We start from the raw sequence: 22,322 nt of genomic DNA on the forward strand, positions 1-22,322 counted from the left end.
AAATCAGTTAAATTATACTATTTATATTCTAATAAAGTAATGAATTTAATCTCTATATAATAATTTGTAAAAATTAAATCTTTATATTTTTTAAAATTAATAACGTCAATTTAATTATTAATAGTATTAAATTTTTTCTATTATTTCTGTTTACACATATTTTTTTGTTAATGTGGTATTAACTTTGATGATCTATTAATGATGACATGATATATTTTTTATATATTTAACAACACTCTTTCACTTTTTTAAATTATAAAACACATAAATTCATTTTTTTTTTGTTTCACAACACTATTTCATTAAATCTTGAAATTTTATTCGTAATTTTGATTTGTTTATTTTCCAATATTGTTTAAAGTTATTAACTCACATTAGATAATTTTATATCCACATTTATAAAATTCATATTAACATTTAGTCATGTTATATCGATACTACTATTACATTATTCGTAAAATACTACATCATCATTTATATTATCTAATTTAATGCGAAATCAATAATAAAATATCATATCAACACAACTAAGCGCCATATTAATATAGTTAATAAAAAAATTTTAACACATCATACTGACATTATAAAATTTAAAAAATACGATATTCAATTTTTATAAATTATTATATAAAAACTAAATTTACCATTTTAATAGAGTATAAAAATTAATTATATTATTTGACATTTTAAATCCCATCTATTAACCCATATCAACACATCTTTCATTTTGTTGTAACATCATTTGGAACAACCACAATGACCATTCTTTTTTATACAATGACTTGTTGGGTTTGGATAAAAAATTTTAAATTTGAGTTAAGACATTCATTTTGTAAAAAATAAATAAAATCTCTTTTATGCTATCATATAATTGAATCCAGATAAGAAATCTTAAATTTAAATAAAATTTTAAGAAAATCTCTTTTATTTTATCATATAGCACACTATGAATTCAACGTTACATTTATTCTTAAAACTTCAATATATTTGATTTATAATTGTAATTGTTAAACTAATTGATTTTTTTTAGGTTTTTTAATTAATTAATTGATTTAACTCAGCATAGTTGGCAAATATATTAGACCCTCCACCATTACAGAAAAAGGAAAAAGACATTCTGTTGTTTAAATTGGCCTTCAATTCTTCTTTTTTTCGTACATACAAGCCAACGACTAAAGATAAACTGAACGTGGCGGAGATGGTGAGATTTAGGGATTAGGGGGCCCGGGCGTGGGGTCCATGATAAATCTGTTGGTCAACGACCAAAGACAGAGTCCCCGATATGTGGGGTCCACACAAGTGACTCTACCTTTGATCTGATGTCATCTTTGTCGGATTTCCCTTTTCAGCTTTTATCGACACCTAATTTTTTTTTTAATTTTGTCTCAGCTCGTACAAATTATTTTTACTTTAAATAGTACTAATTCATTTTAAATATTTTTTCATACATATATAGGTTTTATATTTATTTAAGTAATTAAACAAGTGCTACTTATAGTTAAGTCCTTCGTACAAGTTTAAATATGTTATATAATTTATAATATAAAAATGTGCAAATTTATATATTTCATTATGAGTCAATGATTGAATATGAAGAAAATCTTGAAAAAATGCATAACGTTGAATTTTGAGCTAATGATCATATTTTTTTCCCTAATTTGAGTTCAACTCATTTTAAGATATTTAAAAAAAAATATATTCAATGCATCGTCAATATAAACTATCAATGAAGTATCTCATAAATATATAAAAATAACATTTTTAAAAAATTAAAATTATGAATATATTTTTTAATTTTTAACTTTTAATAATATTTTATTCTCAATTAATGCATAAACTTAAATTCAAATAACAAATATATGTATATTTATTATATAATATGGTTGAATTATTTGTGGGAAAAAGGTGAGGGGTTGGCACGCTCCCTTTGGACAAACAAAAATTTGTCTTGTTGAGGCGAATAAATAGGCAAGTTGTGGTCTTTTTCTCGCATTTGAATTGATTAGTTGCGTGATGTAGACACTCAGCAGCAGTCTACTAAAACCCTTTTTCTCCCCCTTTGTTTTCTTTCGGAGCATCTTTTTTCCATTTTCACTACGACTCCTATCATGCACCAATCAATGTTTTTCTTTCTTTTTATTTTATTTGACCTTAAAGCAATGTCACCTTCTTTTCATTCATTGCAATAATAGACTATACGAGATTATTAAGTTTGGATCCTCCAAATCGTAATCTCATATCGTGACGCTTCATTAACAACTCATCTAAATTTTAATACAAATATATGTTCTAACACAATTAAATAAATATACTTACACAATAAATAAAAAATTTAAATAATAAAAAATTAATTATCTAAATTGTATCAATTTATTACTTTCACACAAACTCTTAATTTTTAACAAAAAATTGACAGACATTAGATTTAATATCAATTGATATTTTCTGTTCATATGATAGTCCAAGTGGCCATTATATCGTAACCACGTCATATGCCACGTGATGGGTGTGAAAGGGAAAAAAGAAAAAAAATATTTCTCAATTGTCACATTATCACATTATTATGCCTTATGAATTGAAAATATAAATTAATGTTGAGTTTGACGATTATTAGTTTTTGGTTATAGATTAAAAGTCACGTGGATACAATAAAAAATAATTTTTTTATGCAAATCAAATGATAAAGATTTTTTTTAATATAATAAAAAAAAAACTCCATTGTATACTATTATATAATTCATGGGTTTTTTTTTTTGTTATTTAAGTCAAAACAAAATGAGATGATCAAAGTCATGTGTCCAACTTGAGTTCTTGAGTTTTATTCCTAAAACTTTTAGAAATTCTATTCATTGAGAGATATTATAGTGGAATAATTACTTTCTTTTAGAGATTATTCAATCTCTATTTCATTCAAATGTCAAATTGATGACTTGGTATCTAGTCTATATAACGAAGCATCAACCTGTGAAAAAAGAAAGCAAAGAGAATATTTATTTATAGCAGCACCATTTATAAATTAAATAGTAATTTAGTTTAAGCAGACTCTTTATTTTGATGATAGCTTTTTTAAAAATAAAAATTCTTTAATTTTATTCCCATTTTATTTATTTATTTTGTGTGGATTCGATTAAGGTCACATCAAATTAGTGCAAATAAAAGGATTTTTTTTTCTTTTGTAAATTACTTATAATGGATAAACAAAACATAACTTATCTTCAAGTGAAATTGTTATTTTATTTAGACTAAGACAAGTCTCCTTAAAAGACAACAACTTTTTGTCAATCCAATTGGCTTTAGAGTATTCCTCATAGGCTCAAACTCGACTCGATTACTACGCCAACAAGTTAAATAAATAAATGTTTAAATATACTTAAAAAATTGGCAATTTGCAAAGACAAAGTCTTGAAAAAAGTTCAATCATGAAGAAATATAAGTTCCTAAATTATTAGAAAAAAAAAGCATCAAAGATCCCCAAACAACACATGTACCTTTGCATTAGTTGACGGCCAAAACAGTTTTTTAATTTTTGATTAAGTTAATATAACATGATATATTTAATAATAATTCATCGGTTCTCACTTCGAGGAATAATAAATTTAAATTTTATATTTTTATTATATTTAGATTTTTTGAAGTGAAAATTAATTGTTTAGTTAAAAAAATTAAAATGACTAAACAATTTAAAAAAAAAAAAGTGATTTAGAAGCTGAATCTTTGAAAAGTGATAAATTTTTTTAAAGTTGTATTTGCATATAGATTACATCTCAACTACCATGAATTTGTCAATTACATATATAGAAGAAAACATGGCTTTGATTTGATGCAAATATATATATTTTTTATACGAATTGAAACAGCTTTAACTTTAATATTACGTAATTGACTCAACTCCAAGAATTATTATTTTTTACTTGTCAAAAAACTGTATTTTTCCAATATTTAATTTAGGGAGGCACCATCGATCGTACCTTAGCTTTCTTTATAAATTACACGAATTAATTGGATTTTTGGTTTTGGATTATCTTTCAAGTCTTTTTCTCATGCATGGTAGCGACCACAACAATCTTGACCTGCCACCAAAGGAAAAAATCTATTCTTCTATTTTTTCAAATTATTTTAACTAAACAGCTACTTTTCTGCCACAAAATAAAATAATGTCAGATCGTCAAATGGGGGAACTGATGTTGAAAATACTATAATTTATTGTGTAATTTAATCAATAGATTTAAAAGTACTAATATGGTTAGCCAATTATATATTTTTTCCATAATACTATAATACCATTTTTCTTTAATTTAAGATTAAAGAAACCCGTTAACCTAAACCTAGAACCGATTTAATGATACGTGTATGTTTTTTTATATATGAAAAAAATGGGGTTTCAATCCTTCTTCAATGTGAAATATTCAAAGACAGGATGATTTTTTTATAATATGTATGTGAAACATGGACAACTTGTTCTTTAATTTCTCTGGGTTAACTGCTAGTTGACTCCTGCTGGTTGAGATCAGTCTACCACTTTGATTTTTAGTTGTTTAAACAGCGATCACTGTTTTTAAGCAACGCATATAAGTAAAGATTGTAGAAGAAGAATAGTTTTAAAACGAAGATGCAGAAATTGAGTGATTGAGACTTGAGAGAGATAGTAGGTGAAGGATGGGGTCAAGTGCATCCTACGAGAAAGAAATAAACAGGCATTGACTTTGTTTTCAATTACGTGCCGTTGAGGATTGGGAGTGCATTTTACCACTAATAATAATATATTTTTGCTTAACTTTATTCATCAACTCTTTCTCTCTCTCTCTTGCACTCAATTAATAAAGAAAAGAAAAACCCAAAATAGAGAAAAGATTTGGGAGAATTTTCTTTCTGCTTCTTTGAAATTTTCTATCTGCAATTTGATTTGGTTGCATAATCACTTTAATTCCTGGAATCTCAAATAGAAGTTGGACCTAAATTTTATTTGAATATTCCCATGTCAAAGCAGTGGTATTTGAACCTATCAAAAAGGCCCCGTATCTCCATGTAATCTCAAAATATTTTAAAAAAATTGCAACGTTGATTGAGATTCTCAACCTAAAACATATTAATTAATTCAAAATTTACAGCAAATTTAGCTAAAAAATCTCTATCCTTTTAAACTTATAATCATAAAGGGTATGATGCAAAATACATGATACTGAACAAAGGGATGGATATTGGGAACGATGATTATGTAGATCACTTTGGAACCATAAAATTTAGAAAATTTAAGTTAAGAGGGGATCAAGATGAACAGTTTGTTGCTTGATTGTCAATTGCCTAATGTGGGATGCTTTGACCTAGGATTTTTAGGGTTTATATATATATATATATATATATATATATATATATATATATATATATATAAATAAAAGAAGAAGGGAGCAGAGAAACTAAAATCATTGATTACTCATAATTAATAACTTCTCTTCAAGTACATTATGGTGAGCTCATTGACCCCATGAATTGATTAGCATGCTTGATTAGGTTTTCTTCTTTTTTATGGGTATTTGAATTCAAACTTTTGATAAGCACACGGTCGCCACCTAACCCACCCTCCCCAATCATCAAAACTTTTTCTTGGTTCTGTACAGTGGCCTTCCTACATGGGTTTGGGAGGCATTTATTGATTCAAATTCGAATCATAAAATCCATTGAATTTGATTATCTCGGATCGCTTTTCAATTTTAATAAGGAAAAAAAAATTCGATTATTTCGATTAATTTTTATTGTTTAAAATTTATAATCTAGTTGGTTGAAAATCAATCATTAATAATTTTTTATATGACTATAATTAATGTTTTTTAAATATACAAATAAAATATCTCAATCTAAATTGAAATAATTAATCTAATAGGTCAAGATAATTTAGTTTCGATTTTTTTTATTTTCTATTATAATTTAGACAGTTTTGATTATTTTTAATAAAAAAATCAACTGATTTGATTTTTAAAATTTTAAAATCAAACCGATCAAATATTTATGTTTAGACATCGATATGATTGAGCATAAAAAGTTCATTTGTTCCAGACATTAATAAATTCAGAACAAATCTGGTTCTAACTCGTAAGGTCATCCAAACTTGAGTGAATAAATAAATTATGATTATGATAACGGGGAGATATATATATAAAAACTGGGGACTAAAGGCTAATGGGCACATGCCTTTATCGAAAGTCAAAAACACAGCAAAGGTCAGCATCGCAAAGAGCATTGCAGTGTAAATCCCTAGCCCAAAACAGATTGAGATTGACTAACAAGGCACTTAGATCCTAAGAATCTAAAGAAATGGAGAATAATGGACCTCCTTAGAGTCCATGGACTGCTGCACTTTTGATCTTATAATTAGACCTTGTCCGGTTGTTCCCGTAGGACTTATCAAAACCGACCATTTTGACTATCATCAGAACGATTTTAAGCAAACCCAAAGTTTTGATTGAATTTGACTCTGGAAGATTTGAAACTCGATATAGGTTTAAGGCCTCTGCCAGAGGTCGGGAGAAAATGAAGAAAAAATATTGAGTGGACGGCAACTGCCCTCTGCCCCATGGTTGAATCAATTGTCAAAACCAACTAAAGCTTTGCTTTCATGTTGACATGGCTTCTTTATTCCAGAATCTTGCAGAGGCACAAGTCAAAGATTACGTGCCCATGGATATTTTCTGGTTCACTATCCGCATGCCTTTGACAAAGCAAAATCTAGTAATGTCTGGCATCTTATTCAAATATCTGTTTTGCATCTTCCTTTTGTTTTTTTTCACCGTATCAGCAAAGCTTCCGCCAGGAGGTTACCAGCAATTTTCAGTTGGATTAGATTGTTTTTCAGGTTCTTGTTCGCCACATAGCAACAAAGGAATATAAACACTTGGTAGCAGGACAAAATGTGTTGAAGCCCTTTGTTGTTTTATGACCGTAGAAGGCAAATTTTTATGCGTATTTCTCAACCAATTGTCAGGTAGCAATTCCAGAGTCGTAGCAAAAGGATTCAGGGGTCTATCAAACGTTTAAGGTTCTAAAACTGCAGAACTCCATCACATGATACTGCAAATTATTCCTGGAAACTACATGAACCATCACTACATCCTTTGTGTTCATGACTAGATGTAGATGATCGTTGTCAAGATTATTGTTTTTTTTTCCCTTCTTAATGGTTTGAATTAAAGATCTCTACCTAAACCCTTACCCCCCCAAATGACAAATGGAAATACTCTTGAATGCTATTACAATTTAGGAGTAGAAATTTCAAAAGGGGACAACATCGAGTGACAGAAATTTGAGTTGTGCCTAAAAGTCTTGAAAGTACCATGTCCTCTTTGAAGGGTGCATCACATCCTTGAGCACCCTCTGGAGAAACTGATCAGCACAAAGTTTATACTGATCTTAAACAAGTTGACATACAATCATAATTAAAAATCACAAGTGACATAAAAGATTCATTTGGATGGCATCAGAATTCTGGATTCAAAATGTCCTGCAGCAGACCTCAAAAACTCTTTGGCAACTACATGGAGTACAATTTCACATCTGAGCCAGATTTCGATTCCATAACCTCCCACAGCCATTGCACAAGTCCAATAATTCATTATTAAACATGCCTTAATTCCATGGTATTGATGTGAGATAAAGGTTATCATTCATACGGATCCTTTAGTTCATGATGAAGATTTTCGTTTTCTATTAAGGAAACAAAGAATGACTGAAAGAAGTGTTTACATCTTTTCTCCCTTTAAGATGCAAAAAGGTCAAAAACATATTTACAAGTAATCATTTTGATAATCACACATGGTGTGTGACTGGCTCAAAACTGACCTGTCCTTATATCTCTATCTATAGCGTCTGCGTTGAGGGTCCCAGGAAGCTCTCTAAAATCTTCATTGAAGATGGAATATGCACTGTAGGTATTGGAAAGAAAAAGATAAGTTGCCATGGAAAAAAACATAAGCAGTCCATGTTGTTTAAAAAGAATGTCACATTCTATGAGGGTTTAGAAACTAAACAAAGACCCAAAAACAACCACTATGATAAACCACAAGAGGTTCCATTGCATGAATTACGTTACAATACGATCATTTCCATACTCAAGAAAATCATCTAATTCTTTCTCCACAAATATCTTTGGAAAAAAATAGTAAAAGAAGTTAACAAAATATTATTTCAAACAAAATTTTCATTTAATGGTCTGTTCAAAAGAGTTACGAGGAGTCAGTGACCTTGGTCCCATAAACTACTGTGACAATTTTACCATCAGACCAGGTGTCAGAGTCATGTAATAGATATTTGTTTCAACACAAAATTTCTTGTTTTTATCTCCACGTTTATGTTACAAGCTTTTGCTACCATAAATTATAGAGTCAAGAAAATACCTGACATCACCAGGTTGCCGCCGTCCAAGATTCAGGAAAATTATACAAAAGCCAGTACCAAGTATCTGAGCAAAAGAAGGGCAAGAGAAGATATGAACATCTTTTGTAATGCAAATGATCCGGATAATCAAAATAAATTTAAATTGAATGTGTGATAGTTTGTCTGTGTCTTTCAATAATCTTAGTCCTCATCTCTGAATTTGCATTGCTATTTGTTTTATATAGAATAAATTTGATCCAAATAGCAATAGCATGGACAATTTCGAAATCTTTTCCTTTCCACAGGTTTCTGGCTAACACACTTCATACATATACAAATTATAACATCAGATTCGCTATGAGCATCAGAAGTTATTGTTCAAATCCTCTTAAAATTTTTTTAAGGTAACATCAAGAAAAACAAGTATTTTCTTCTACTTCTCCTTTAGACGAATAAAATGTAGACACCCACACTAATACACTCAAAAAAATCTAATCTACTATATTAAGACAACCAAATGAAACATCTTTCTACAAAAATATGACCTCAATAACCACAACAACCTCTATTTTATTTCTACTGCATCAAAGAAGAAACCAGTATTCCCCGGTGTTTCATGGGAAATACAAAGAATTTGGATAGGAGTCTAACTAAACCATACAGCCCCACTTCCCAACAAGAAAAAGCAGATACTGTGCAATATACATAAAGAGTTGTACTAAAGAGACAAAAGCCAACTTACAAATAATGGTCCAAGATCCCATTTATGGGCAACAGGCGCCAATATAAACCATAAAATAATAAAAGCCCATGCCTTAAGACTGAGAGAAAATATTGCTATCAAAAGGATATCTGCAAAAAGACACAAGGGATGGTCAACCAATGAAGTGTTAGTATTTGGTAAAATAACAACAGCTCAATTTAACTTGATTCTCACCAGGAAGCCTCAATCTATTATGTAAAAAAGAGTAAAGCTTCTTCTGCCATCGGCTTGTTGACTGCGGGAGCTGAAATTTCTATTCAAGAATTGAGGAAAAACAAAAATATCAACTAAAACACTTTGATTTATCAAAGTGCATCCAAGCTCAGTTTAATGACAATGTTAAGTCAGTCATACCAGATCTTCATCATCGTCATCAATATCATGTCCAACTGGCGGCTTTGGTTTGACAGCAACAATGAGGGAATCTAAAAAATTGATAGAAAGTGCTGACATAACAATAGCAAAACACTAACCAGGACCAAAGAACAAAAACAGAGAGATAGCTGCAATAGGCATGATAAGAAAGTTACTTTGTTCCCAAAATATCAAATACTCCCGATAATTTAAAGAACATTGGTTTTCAATTATAAAAGTGAGGGAACTCGAGAAGGGACTGTTTCCTTCCTCCAACGCACTAATGATACTAGTACATGGTGAAAGCAAACTACAGAATCAAAAAATATTGTTAAAAGGCAAGATCTATACCACCATCATTGAGTTGCATATAAATGTCATCCCCATCTTCACGGTCATGCAATACCTTCCCTCGCAAGATAAGCTTCAAATTTTCTACTGGCAAACGATTCTTTCCAGCAATCAATTTTCTCAAATCAAGAACCTAATTTTGATAACATAAGATGAGCACATCATAAATATGTGTGATTGATGGTATTAAAAATTTTTTAATCAAGCATGCTTTCTCATAACTATGCATACAAGCTAATACCATCAAAATGAAAATGAAACCTAAGATGCCCTTAATGTTTTTGGATGCTCATAAGTGAAGCAAAGAATCACTTTAGAATCTATCTTGGAAAAGTAAAATTAAAATACAATAATGTGCAGGCTCTATGGACCTTAATGTTCAAGGTACATCTACAAGACCTCAATAGATATTTAAAAAGTTGCAGTCCTTTCTACAAGCATAGACATCTCAGACTGCATGTCAATTTTCCTGCTTGCAAGCACTCTAGGCGTCTCTCATTCCAGTATGAGAAATAAAGTGTAAAATAATGCTTAACTGACCCAGCACACAGTCATGACTATATTACTGAATCATCAACTAATTTGTTTAACTTTAAGATACAACAGTAACCAAATATCAAAGGCTTAAATGGTTCAACCATAGAAATGAGACTTAAAAGTCAGATTTGTAAACAAATTTAACTCCCTCAATCTTATCTTAGCCATGATACTCCACATTAAATCTTACAATTTTGTTGTAAGCAAAAGGACTATTATAATTCAGCAAGATCACAACCAAAAAAAGATGCAAAAAGTGAAAACCATAAAAACACACAGAATAAAACGTACTCTGATGGAAGAAGGGACATGAAGGCGAGTAGGGCGAGCAGGGCCAACGGTTTTGAGAGTAATTTCCGCCATCTTTTCATGTTTTCCATCGGTTTCCTCTACAATCTCTTCCATTCTCATATCATTATCTGATCTCTGATGGGTATGGATGAGTTTACTCTCTTTCGTTAATTTGTAGGAGAACAGAAAAAATCAAAGACCCAAATCTTGTCGAAAGCTCCAAGCTTTAGCCTTTTTCTTTATAGCTTTTTCAAAGTCCTCACCGTAGGAGACTTCTCGGATGGAAGCTTGGAACTTTCCCAAAAACACTGGATCTGCCCACGAGACGAGACTAGACCGACCCGATCCTCTTTCAATTGTCGGGTTTAGAGAATGAAAATATTAAAAAGATAAGAAGTTAGTTACTTGATTTGTTGAAATAAAAAATTAGAGATCAAACATTAAATTTTTTTAAAAATTTAGAGATGATGAAAATAAAATAATAGCAACACTTACTTGATTTATTAAATTTATGAATCAAAACTGAATTATTGAAATATTTTTTAAATTTGAAAATGATGAAAATAAAATAATTTTAAAATTTGAGAGATAAAAAAAAATAATTATAAAAGAAATATTTAGAGAAAAAAATATTTAAAAAGAGTAAAAAAATCTTATTCAAATATGTATTTTATAAATAAAGTTAGAGATTTAGATTGACAATCTCTTAAATCATAATCTTAATCTAATTTTATCTAAAAAGAATAATATGTAGTGATATTATTTTTAATCGAGAACCCAAGTTAGCATTTTTTTATAAAAAAATTAACCGACCTCTCAGTAGAAGAAAAGCAGTGTACCCATGGGATGAATTGACCAATGATTTCATTCTTTTTTTTCCTAATCAAATGTGGCATTTGCATACTACGTTTTGTTTGAAAAGAGTTTACTTTAGAGGACAAGAAAATTTGTCACATGAAAAGAAAAACAGCAGCATGTCTTTGTGAGTCCGGTCTTAGGATGAGGCTTTCGTTGCCTACCATTCATACAAGATAAAACCAGCCAGAAACCATACACACCAAAACTTCTCTTACTTCATTTGCCCTTTTATAGATTTGCAGCCAACCAAAGGCAAAAGCCCATAAACAAGTAAAGATAACACAATAACATGGCACTCAGAATGTGGGCTTCTTCCACTGCCAATGCACTCAAAATCTCTTGTGCCTCCAAAGCTCACCTCTCCCCTGCATTCTCCCTCTCCAGATGCTTTTCCACTGGTACCCGTTTTCTTCGACTTTATCTTTTAGCCACTATTTTTATGGAATGTAAGGATTGTGATATGGGGAAAATGTGTTGGATTTTGCAGTTTTGGATGGGTTGAAATATGCAAATTCACATGAGTGGGTGAAGCATGAAGGTTCAGTGGCTACCATTGGCATCACTGACCATGCTCAGGTTATTCCCTTCTTTCTTCCCTTAATCAACAACTTTTTCTCCCACTAATATTATCCTGGAAAGATGCATTTTTATTAAGTGTTTACTTCATTAATTTGAATCCAATAGTATATTTTAGTACAGGTTGTTTTGTCTGTATGAATTTGCTCTTGAAGGTGAAATTTCTCCAATGGCTATGTTGTGGCCTTATGCTGACCTCAAAATGAGTTGGTAATGTCCTCGTTGGTTTTTACTTGGGATTTTGAGTATCTGGGTACTTTAGGTACACTAGCAGTTGTTGGGCAAACTCTAGCAGGATACAAGTACAGACCTGGATTTGAAGAATTTGGTAAGAATATAAAGGAAGGAATGGAAAATTCAAAATATGAAACTTTAACAGACTTCAATTCGCCGAGAACCCTAAAAGTCTTGAAGATTAGAATTTGTTTAATCTGAAAATGATATGACATAACATGTTCATAGTACAAATAAGCAATCATTGTCTGTTTGGAGATATACAGACTTTACTTTGACATGATTGTTAAGAGTAATAACATATTTCTGAATTATTACCTTTGAATGACACACGCACGCATATATATACTTTCGAAGAACACTCCACCTGCGTGCACATACATATATATATATATATATATATACACACACCATAACTTCATACAAATTATTTGTACTTTTTCCCTTTATGGCACAATGCAGCAGATTCATCTAAGGAACTTACAACATTACATGATCTATGACTCTTTACAGGACCATCTTGGAGAAGTAGTCTTTGTGGACCTGCCAGAACCTGGTGGTTCAGTCAGCCAAGGCAAAGGCTTTGGAGCTGTGGAAAGTGTTAAAGCAACCAGTGATGTCAATTCCCCAATCTCTGGTGAAGTTGTTGAGGTTAATTCCAAGCTTACTGAAGCTCCTGGCTTGGTAATTCTCTCAATTCAAATTACAACTGCTATTCTTGATGCTGACAAACTATAGGAAAAAAAAAACATTTCTACTACTTCCCTTGGTTTCTGCTTTCGGCCTTCGCTCAGCAACGAAAGATACAAACCATAAAGCATAATTTCATTTGGGGTACTGAAGTCTAACATCTTTCCTTTCCTGTTGAAGATCAATTCAAGCCCATACGAAGACGGATGGATAATCAAGGTGAAGCCAAGTAGCCCATCAGAACTAGAATCCTTGATGGGTCCAAAGGAATACACCAAATTCTGCGAGGAAGAAGATGCTTCCCACTAGAACTTTGTACCATAATTTCACTTCTGTAACGGAGTAAGGTTTCACAGCTTCTATGTTATTCATAATTATCACAGGACAGCAAGCTCCAACTTTGCAAAAATTTGTTTCCCTTTCTTACATTATATTTTTCAAAAGCCTTTTTCCCTTCTTCTCTATTTTTCCTCGGTTTTGCTTCCGTACATGAATTGCATTTATCCTACAATGTTTTGTTTTCCATATAATCCATTGTCATATTGTTTCTTGAAAATTGGGCCTTTAACAATAACGAATTTACAATTAGGCCCAACATAATTAACAGCCCATTCAGACAAGTACAATTATTTTTTGAAGTATTCAATCTCAAATCGATAGAAGCTTCGAATTTTATAAATATATGATTAAACTTTGAAATTATTACTTGAATCTATATCTGAAATCTAAATATTAACTGTTAAATACCCAAATCTATTAAAAATCGAATTAAAATAAATTTAAAATTCAATTTTTATGTATTTCATTCAAAAACCTAATCAACCTTTTCTTTTGTCTCTTCTTTGAATATATTGCAAAGGAAATTGTAGGTTTTGGAATCCAACAAATAGCTTTAATAAAATTAATAAACATATATAACTTAATTCTGAAAAAAAGGAATAAGTTAATTGCTTTATCTGAATAAAATGAATGCAAATAGTTTACTGATGAGACCTTCTAAAGTTAATTTTTCTAAAAAGTATTTTTAAAAATAGCCATGTTTTCAAAAATAATTATTTTTTTATAATTTTAACTATTTTTAATTAAGTTGGACAAAATTATCTTTAATGAAATTATATGTCATAATGTTATACATCATGCACAAAAATATGTTATATGTCATGATTAGGTTGTTCATGTCATGATTAGATTGCGGTTAAGTTGTTACACATCACACAGGTATGTCATAAGACAATGGCATTTATGAACCAAAACAATCTAAAAATACCCAACAAATAAGGACCAAAAAGGAAAACCAATGCCAGTTTAAAGCTGTCAATTTACCCACACAGCAGGTAGAAGACTCAAAGTGATTCTCATGTGTCAATTTCATTGAACCCTCTAAGATTACTAACTTACCCTAGCTTTCTGCAACATTTCTGGATGGTCATGCAGATAGGTAGTAGTCCAGGTTGCTGCATTGGCTATGCTCCCAAACCCAGTGGCGAAGAACGATAGTAGTAAATCAGATATATAGTTATCACTGAACTTTTTCACCATTCTCATCTTCAATTTTCATGAGTAGATCGATCATGCCTCTCCTTTCATACGGATGATCACTTTTACTCCTTCTTTCATCCAGAACATCATGAAAGATCTTTACAAACATATTCCTTGCCTGATGCATCCAGAGTTTCTTAAATGTTCATTTATCTATCCAAATAAATTATTCACAACTATTTCTGTTCAGACATAAACAAATGAAGGCATGCTGTTTTAGGCATGTAATTGATAAAAAAAATTACCTTGAGAGCTTTATGGAATGGAAAACCAGGAATATTATATGCAGCAGATAATAATCCATGGTGGAAGTCATTGTGATACTTCTCCGTTGACTCCCGAATAGATTCAGCACCAGATCCCATGAAGATATGTGTCAAGACCTTGAAAGTTACCCTCTCCATCTCCTTCAAGAATTCAATTGGCCTGTTCATGCTTGTCCATTCTTCCAAATCAGTGATCACAATGTTCTCAATATATCCAATATACATGGCCAGTGCTTCGTGGCCATTAATTGGAGCAGTCGTTAGCTTGCGCAAACGCCTGTGTTCTGAATTCGAAACACTGTGAAACGACTTGCTTCCTGTTAACTTCCTTATGGATATAGGGTAGACAGGAGCAAATCTTTCATCTGTCAAGATCTTCTTGCATGTTTCAGGAATACAAACTATGATGCTTGGACTTCCAAACAAGCAGGACTAGTAAATTCCAGTTCTACCATGCCTTTGAACCAATTCGTTGATGAAGGTTTCAGGGTCTTTGGATCTGAAGGCTTTGAGAAAAAACCACATATTGCCTAATATAAGCCACCCCATATTACCTGGAGGAAGAGAATGTTCCTCTCTCCCAGCCTGCTGACATAGTATCACTCATTAACTTTCCTAAGAAAACCAACAGGAACACATAAGTTCCCAATCCAACCACAACCGCAATATTCACCGGCCGGAAATCCAAACCCATTATTGAATCTCTCTCCCTTCTCTATTGTGTCTCTTTGGTTGTATAAGTTTCAAACCGTTTTTATGTCATGGACGTATCACTCAGTTTCCCATCTGATACAACTTTCCTCTCACGTTGCTATTATTATATGCTTCATTCCCTTAAGTCAATATTCTAATCTTCCAAGTTATCATGCCATTCGTTCACAAATGACGAAACCATTGCAATTAAAACCAGGGGTGGATCGTAGTTATGCCATGGGGGCGTCGTCTCCAAAATATTTAAAATTATTTATTATATATATTTTAATAACTTTTTAAAATAATTTTTATTTAATAATTAATATAAATAAAAAATAGTAAAATGATCTCACAAGTCCTACTCAATTCTACTTATTATGTTTTTTTTTGTTATGTGATTTTTTTTATAATTTTAATCTTTAAAAATTAAAAAATTATTATATAATTCTCAAATATAAGTTATAGTATTGTACTTTTAATTATTATTTAAAATTTGATAAATATATCATTTTTTTATTAATCATGATTGATATATTAATTTGCATTTTTTTAACCCTTTTAGCTTCTAGTGCAACTACATTGAGAATTTTTTTAAAAATGAAAATTGTGAACATAAAACTCTGGAACAAAATAGATAATAGATTTTTTACAGATATTTAATTATTTATATTGAAAAAAATATTGTTAGTTTTTTTAATATATAGTCAATAATGGATGAATTTAAATCCAAGAAGCACAACTTTTCTAAAAGATTATTATAAGATTTTCTTTTTTTATTTTTTTATTTACATGTTATATAAAATTATTATTTATTATAAATCTTTTTGTTATTGATTAAATTTACCTTAAAATATTTTTAATCCTTATTTCTCTATGTCTTTAACCTTCAACAAAAATTAATTAGCTTTGCCCCTTACTAAAACTTATCCTACATCTTTATTGTCAATTTAAAGTTTATCTTAAGTAATCTTGTTAGTTAGGCAAACTATGCAGTAGCTTAAAACAATGCGAAAAAGTTAGCCGATTTATCCACAACCATCCAGTGAGACAAAGCAGGGCACCCCTGTCACCCTCCTTACATAAAACGAACTATTGCTCGGTGCATGTATCACAAGAAACCGAGAGGTAGTTGAAAATGATGAGCCAACGAAAAGCAATTTACATTAATGCCACTGTTTACTTTTTTTTACTCTACCGGACATGGAGCAAAAATACGATGTTACATCCAACTGCTGAAAATTTTCCTACTAGAAAGAATGAGGGAAAACATTTATATGTAAGGGAATGGGATAGAAGAAGAAGAATAAGAACATTCTTGGTGTGTCTGCAGGCCTCGACACTGCTAAACTTGTTAACAAATTGAAAATTAAGCTCCCTGTCTTTCCTGGCAGCACTATGCCTAAACCCATGTATACTGAATACTTGCTAAGGTGAAGCAAGGAAAGGGGTCATTGGTCCCAATAGAAAGCATCACGGGAGCTTAATGATTCTTGCAAGACAGTTGTCTGCTGGGCGTGGCAAGGGTAGGTAATTAATTGGACCCCTCGGGTTTACCTCTTCAAGCCTGCAGAAGAAAAGAAAATGTCAGAAATTCATGGACTCATGGTCTTGGGCGCATGTTATCCATGCCATTTTTCTTGTATATGATGTTAATCATGTATTTTCCGATTAACCAAAGACAAAGCACTAGCACCTGAGAATCCGATGAAATGCTTGATACTTTCTCTTTCAACAAGTTTTGGAGGAAAAATTTTTGCAGTTTCTTTTAGGAACAAATGAAAAGAAATGAAATGCATGGTAGTCCATTAACTTGTATAGGTATCGAAGAAAAGAGATTACTCACTTGTAGTTAAGGAGGAAATAATGAAGGAAAATGGAGATCTCAAGTTTGCCTAGATCAGCTCCAGGGCAGGTCCTACTTCCCGCTCCAAAGGGAATGAAAGACCTTGCTTTGAATCTATGGTTCTGCATTTAGGGCAAACAGACAATAGTTAATTTAGCATTATTTGAGTACCTTTTTATGCCTTTATTAATTTGTTTTCTTTTTAAGAAAATTGAAGAAAAATTCTTCTTCATATATGATGAGCTATTGCATATGTATAATGATCAATGTACAATAAAAAGAATATTTATTGTTGATCCTACTTACCTCCCATCTTGAAGGAAGGAATTCTTTTGGGTTTGAATAAATATTAGGATCCATGTGAATGGCCCTATGCCAAACCAAAACTTTCCATCCGTTTGGTATGGTATAACCTGGAAAAAGAGAACCCTCTATTTTTATGAGACGAAAACAGAGCAGCTATTAAGGAAAATTGAAGAACCTAAGGTTTCCAGAGACTAACCATTAATGTTAACATCAGCTTCTACCTTCCGAAAAATTGAGAACGCAAAATTGCTTCTTCGCAAAGACTCATCAATAACCTGGAAGTAAACAAGACAACAGGGCTTGTTAGATACTACAGCTGGCAGATCAACTCAAGCTGTGATCAAATGCTGTTGCCTTGTTTATTTAGACAATATATATGCCTAGGAATTTTATTTTGATCCTCTCTAGCTCATTGAAAACTTCAGTTCATTTGATGTTTGATACACACTTAATAAAATGAACTTGAAAATAGTGATAGATAACAAACCTTAGGTAGATATTCCATTTGTTTGATTTCGGTGAGGGTCAGACCTTTCTGTGAGGATGACCTTCTCTTTATTATAGCCTCTTGCTCTTCCTGAAAGTCGAAAAAAAATCCAAATTCAGTTGAAATAGAACATCTACAATCCAAAAATGATATGAATTAAATGCATAATCCATAAAATGACATTAGTCAGAATCGCACATGCTTCTTCCTAAGAATTGGCTTTGACAGAAACCTCGAGAAGATTGTCACCCGCATAAGAAACCACCATTTCTATGAGGGCATTGACCATTATTAATGGTCTGAAAAAGTAATTAACAGAAACTCATATCTCACCTTGGCTTTTTGCAACATTTCTGGGTGGTCATGGAGGTGGATGATTGCCCACATTGCGGTGTGTGCTGTGGTTTCATGACCCGCGAACAAGATCAGCAACAATAAATCAATGATATGCTCATCCTCCAATTTTTCACCATTCTCGTTTTTAACTTCCATAAGTAAGTCCATCATCCCTTTCTTCCTGTTTGGTACCATAGTTTTCTGCGCTCTTCTTACATCTAATTCGGCTTGAATTGTCTTTACCAGCTTCTTTCGTGCCTAATATATGTCTCAAGTTAAAATATAATCAGGGCTCGTCTCACAACATAAACAATTGATGGGGTGTTAGTATTTCTGTCATTGCAAAGCAAGCTTTACCTTGAGTGCTTTATGGAATGCAAAACCAGGGAGATTAATGGGTATAGAAAGAACGCCAGGGAACAACTCTGTGTAATACTTCACCATTGACGAAAGAACCGATTCCTGAGTGGAACCAAGGAAAATTTGTGCAATAACCTTGAAACCAATCCTCTTCATCTCATTGAAGAACTTGATAGGGCGGTTCATGCCAGCCAGATCTTCCAATGAAGTGATCACAATGTCTTCAATATGCCCTATATACAAAGCTAGTGCTTCATGGCCATTGATAGGATCCGTTGTTAGCCTACGCAAACGCCTGTGCTCTGAATTTGAAATACCGTACAGCGATTTTTTTCCTCCTAATTGTGTTGCCGATGAAGGGTAGCCAAACAAAAAGTGTTCATCATCTGTCAATACCTTCCTGCATAACTCCGGACTGCAAACTATGACGCTCGGACTCCCAAACAGATGGGTCTTATAAATGCTTGTTCTTCCATGCCTGCCACCAGTCACCACCAATTCAAATACAAAAAGGGTGTTAATTAATTGGAGGTATTGCTTTAATATTTCTGTTTTAATTACTTGGACTCTTTTCGTTTCCTTAGTCTGTCATTATATTTCCCCCTAGAATGTCCTTCATAAACATATTCATAAGGTTTTCTTGCATCTACGTACACAAAATAGGAAAAGATAAGAAACATACCTTTTAATCAAGTTGTTGATGAAGGAATCAGGGTCTTGGGACTTGAAAGCTCTGAGGAAGGACCACATGTTTCCGATGAAGGGCCATCCCATATCACCTGGAGGCAGAGGGTTTTGCTTCTTCCCCAGCCTACTGACACAGTACCATTCATTTAATTTCCTAAGGAAACCGAACAGAAAAACATATGTTCCTGCGAGAACTGCCACAATCGACCACAATAATATTTCTAACCCCATTTTGATTTTCCTTTTTTGCTTGTCCCTCGTTTCCTTTTGGTCTCTCTTTAATTATACATTTTCGGCTTTCAATCTGCTCATATTTATAGCTGCAAATTTCTCTCCATCAACATATTACACTGTCTAGTTAGATTAGTAAGACAAATATGCCGCCATATCCATCAAAGAACGACTAATGGTATGTTTTTGAAATTTGAATAATCAACAATTTTTTGGAACAACTCCGTCTTACTCAAGTTAGATGAAATTTTCTCGTGGTCTCTTACTTTTCGTGTTCAATTCCAACCATTTTGGCAAAACCTTCCTGGTCAAAACAAGTAATTCACCATTGACCAAGTACTGAACGCTACAACATAAGAGACAAGAACAATGGCTAAATGAAACTGCTAGAATGTGTTTTTCAACTCTGTATGGTCTTGCGATTAGCAGAAGCTCTTCTTTCAAAATTGGATGCGGTCTGGATTGCTCAGATTGGGTTTTATTTTATTTATTATTTTTTGAGATACAAGGATCCTGAAATAGATAATTAGGCCCCTTAAGTGTAAAATATTGACCTTCCAATGAAAATATCTCCTTGAATTATAATAAGAAGTTGCAAAAATTACAATTAAAATAAGATATCATTTACATGTTTCCGTTCATGATAATCTTACATGTGTAAGAAATAAGTAGATTTGTTAAAAGTTTGACTAATCCGCGTAGATGCTTAAAGATACACGTTAAGATTAGTTTGTTAAAAGTTTGCAAGGGAATTCTTCGTCTTGATTGCTGCAGGAAAAAGTAAGAGGGATGATTGCTCTTGGAGGCTTCTAGGCGTGATCCCTGTTTCTCTACCTTTAAAGACTTGCAAGAGGGATGATTGCTCTTGGAGGCTTCTAGGCGTGATCCCTGTTTCTCTACCTTTAAAGACTTGCAAGAGGGATGATTGCTCTTGGAGGCTTCTAGGCGTGATCCCTGTTTCTCTACCTTTAAAGACTTGCCGGAGTTTCGACTGGAATGATTCACTTGTTTGATTGGAAGTTTTTCGGACTAGGCCACATAAGCTCTTCACTTATCTTATCACTCTAATAGGGTTTCACTAGTATTAGACTTTTGTTTAGGGGTTGTATCCAGAACTCTGCTTGTTTTTTAGATTATCCGTGTTGAGGATGCTGCCAAGTGCTCCTTGAGCAGCTGTTCCTTTTGTAATTGTACAGAATAGGCTCTTCTCAAGATAGCTTAAACTTTGATGGCATGCTTGGTTCACTTAAAAGAATAAAATATAAATAGAATAGCTATTTTAAGGGAATAAAATAGAGAAAGAATAACTATTATGTAGATTGGTTCATGAGAATGAAATAAGATAGAAATTGCTATTATTACTTATTCCATTATTTGGTTGGCAGAAATAATTTTAAGAATGGTTGAGGAATAATGGGTAAATGATAAAAATACCTTTTATTAAAATTTAAAAATTTTTTAATTAAAAAACAAAAAAATTATGATGAGAAATAAATACTCTTTATTAAAATTAAAGAATTTATTTTGTTAAAAGATAAAAATATTCTGAGCAATAAAATCAAAATAAATTTTACTATAATTAAATAATATTTTCACCAAAATACATACATATTTTTATTATAATTTAATAATATTTTTGTATTAGAAGATAATTAAACCTTTTGTTATAATTAAATAATATTTAATATTAAAAGATAAAATATATTCTTTATTAAATTTAAATAATACTAAATAATATTTTTATTACATTTATTATATTCAAATAATAATATTAAATAGTATGCTTTATAATATTTATTATAGTGAAATAATATTTAAATATTTTCATTTCCCTTTTTTTGAAAATGAAGTAAAAAATTTTGTGTTTTTTGTGCTTTAGAGAGAGGAGTGAGGAAGAGAGAAAAAAATAGGTTTTATATTTTTTGTAAGGTAATTTTTTAAATTGTAAAAGGGTATATTTGTCTAATCAATTTTTTTTCATATTCCCAATAATTTGGAATAGCTATTACCAAGGGAGGCCTTGGTAATGGCTATTCAGGTTTCTCTTGGAATGGTTATTTTGAGGAATAGCCATTCTATTGAACCAAATGTAATTTTATCTCAAGAATGAGAATAGGGGAGGAATGGCTATTCCATTTCCCTCAACCAAGCATGCCTTCAAAGTTTAAGATTCTCCAGGGCATTCTAGCTTATCATTAATAAAAACTCATCTTTTCAAAAAAAAATAAATTTAAATGTCATTTTTTGAAAAATATTTTTTTCACTTATATATTAATTAAAAATTCTTTTTGTAAATATCACCTTAATTAGTTAGCATTTCCCGAGTAATAATTAAAATGAAAATTTACATTCATGTACAGCATTCTTTCTCTGAACTGCAATAAAAAGAGAAGTTTAATCAGAACAAGTATTAAAATCCAGCCAATACTAAAGCAAGGAGGAAAAGAGTCGGTTCATCCCAAGTGTGAAATCATGGGCGGCGCTTAATGATTTCAGCAAAGACAATTTGTCTGTAGTGTGTGTTGAAGGCAGATAATTAACTCCGCCCCTTGGATT

The 22,322-nt window shown here is 31.6% G+C and overlaps 3 protein-coding genes and 1 pseudogene across 4 annotated transcripts; 1 reads left to right on the top strand and 3 right to left on the bottom strand.

The window, feature by feature from the left end:
• LOC18606076 lies at nucleotides 7,597-11,051 on the bottom strand. Of its 2 annotated transcripts, none has more exons than XM_018116788.1 (7): nucleotides 10,661-11,051; nucleotides 9,833-9,965; nucleotides 9,482-9,552; nucleotides 9,302-9,371; nucleotides 9,107-9,216; nucleotides 8,385-8,449; nucleotides 7,597-7,913 (listed from the first exon to the last, which is right to left on the bottom strand). In XM_018116788.1, the coding sequence occupies exons 1-7, from the start codon at nucleotides 10,778-10,780 to the stop codon at nucleotides 7,820-7,822; spliced, it is 663 nt and encodes a 220-aa protein (XP_017972277.1). In that variant the 5' UTR covers nucleotides 10,781-11,051; the 3' UTR covers nucleotides 7,597-7,819. The 2 variants fall into 2 exon arrangements, with proteins under 2 accessions (XP_017972277.1, XP_007039552.2); XM_007039490.2 differs by having other exon boundaries at nucleotides 9,302-9,380.
• On the top strand, nucleotides 11,708-13,482 carry LOC18606077 (glycine cleavage system H protein, mitochondrial). Its single transcript, XM_007039491.2, has 4 exons — nucleotides 11,708-11,916; nucleotides 12,006-12,094; nucleotides 12,842-13,012; nucleotides 13,199-13,482. Exons 1-4 carry the CDS (start codon nucleotides 11,808-11,810, stop codon nucleotides 13,325-13,327), a joined length of 498 nt encoding a protein of 165 aa, XP_007039553.1. The 5' UTR covers nucleotides 11,708-11,807; the 3' UTR covers nucleotides 13,328-13,482.
• Nucleotides 14,231-15,606, bottom strand: LOC18606078 (annotated as a pseudogene).
• Nucleotides 16,712-19,775, bottom strand: LOC18606079 (beta-amyrin 11-oxidase). Its single transcript, XM_018117248.1, has 8 exons — nucleotides 19,531-19,775; nucleotides 18,846-19,326; nucleotides 18,486-18,746; nucleotides 18,153-18,242; nucleotides 17,862-17,940; nucleotides 17,666-17,772; nucleotides 17,360-17,481; nucleotides 16,712-17,080 (listed from the first exon to the last, which is right to left on the bottom strand). Exons 1-8 carry the CDS (start codon nucleotides 19,764-19,766, stop codon nucleotides 16,987-16,989), a joined length of 1,470 nt encoding a protein of 489 aa, XP_017972737.1. The 5' UTR covers nucleotides 19,767-19,775; the 3' UTR covers nucleotides 16,712-16,986.

The sequence above is a fragment of the Theobroma cacao genome, chromosome 3 (genome assembly GCF_000208745.1).
Source record: "Theobroma cacao cultivar B97-61/B2 chromosome 3, Criollo_cocoa_genome_V2, whole genome shotgun sequence".
NCBI classification, from domain to species: Eukaryota; Viridiplantae; Streptophyta; class Magnoliopsida; order Malvales; family Malvaceae; genus Theobroma; species Theobroma cacao.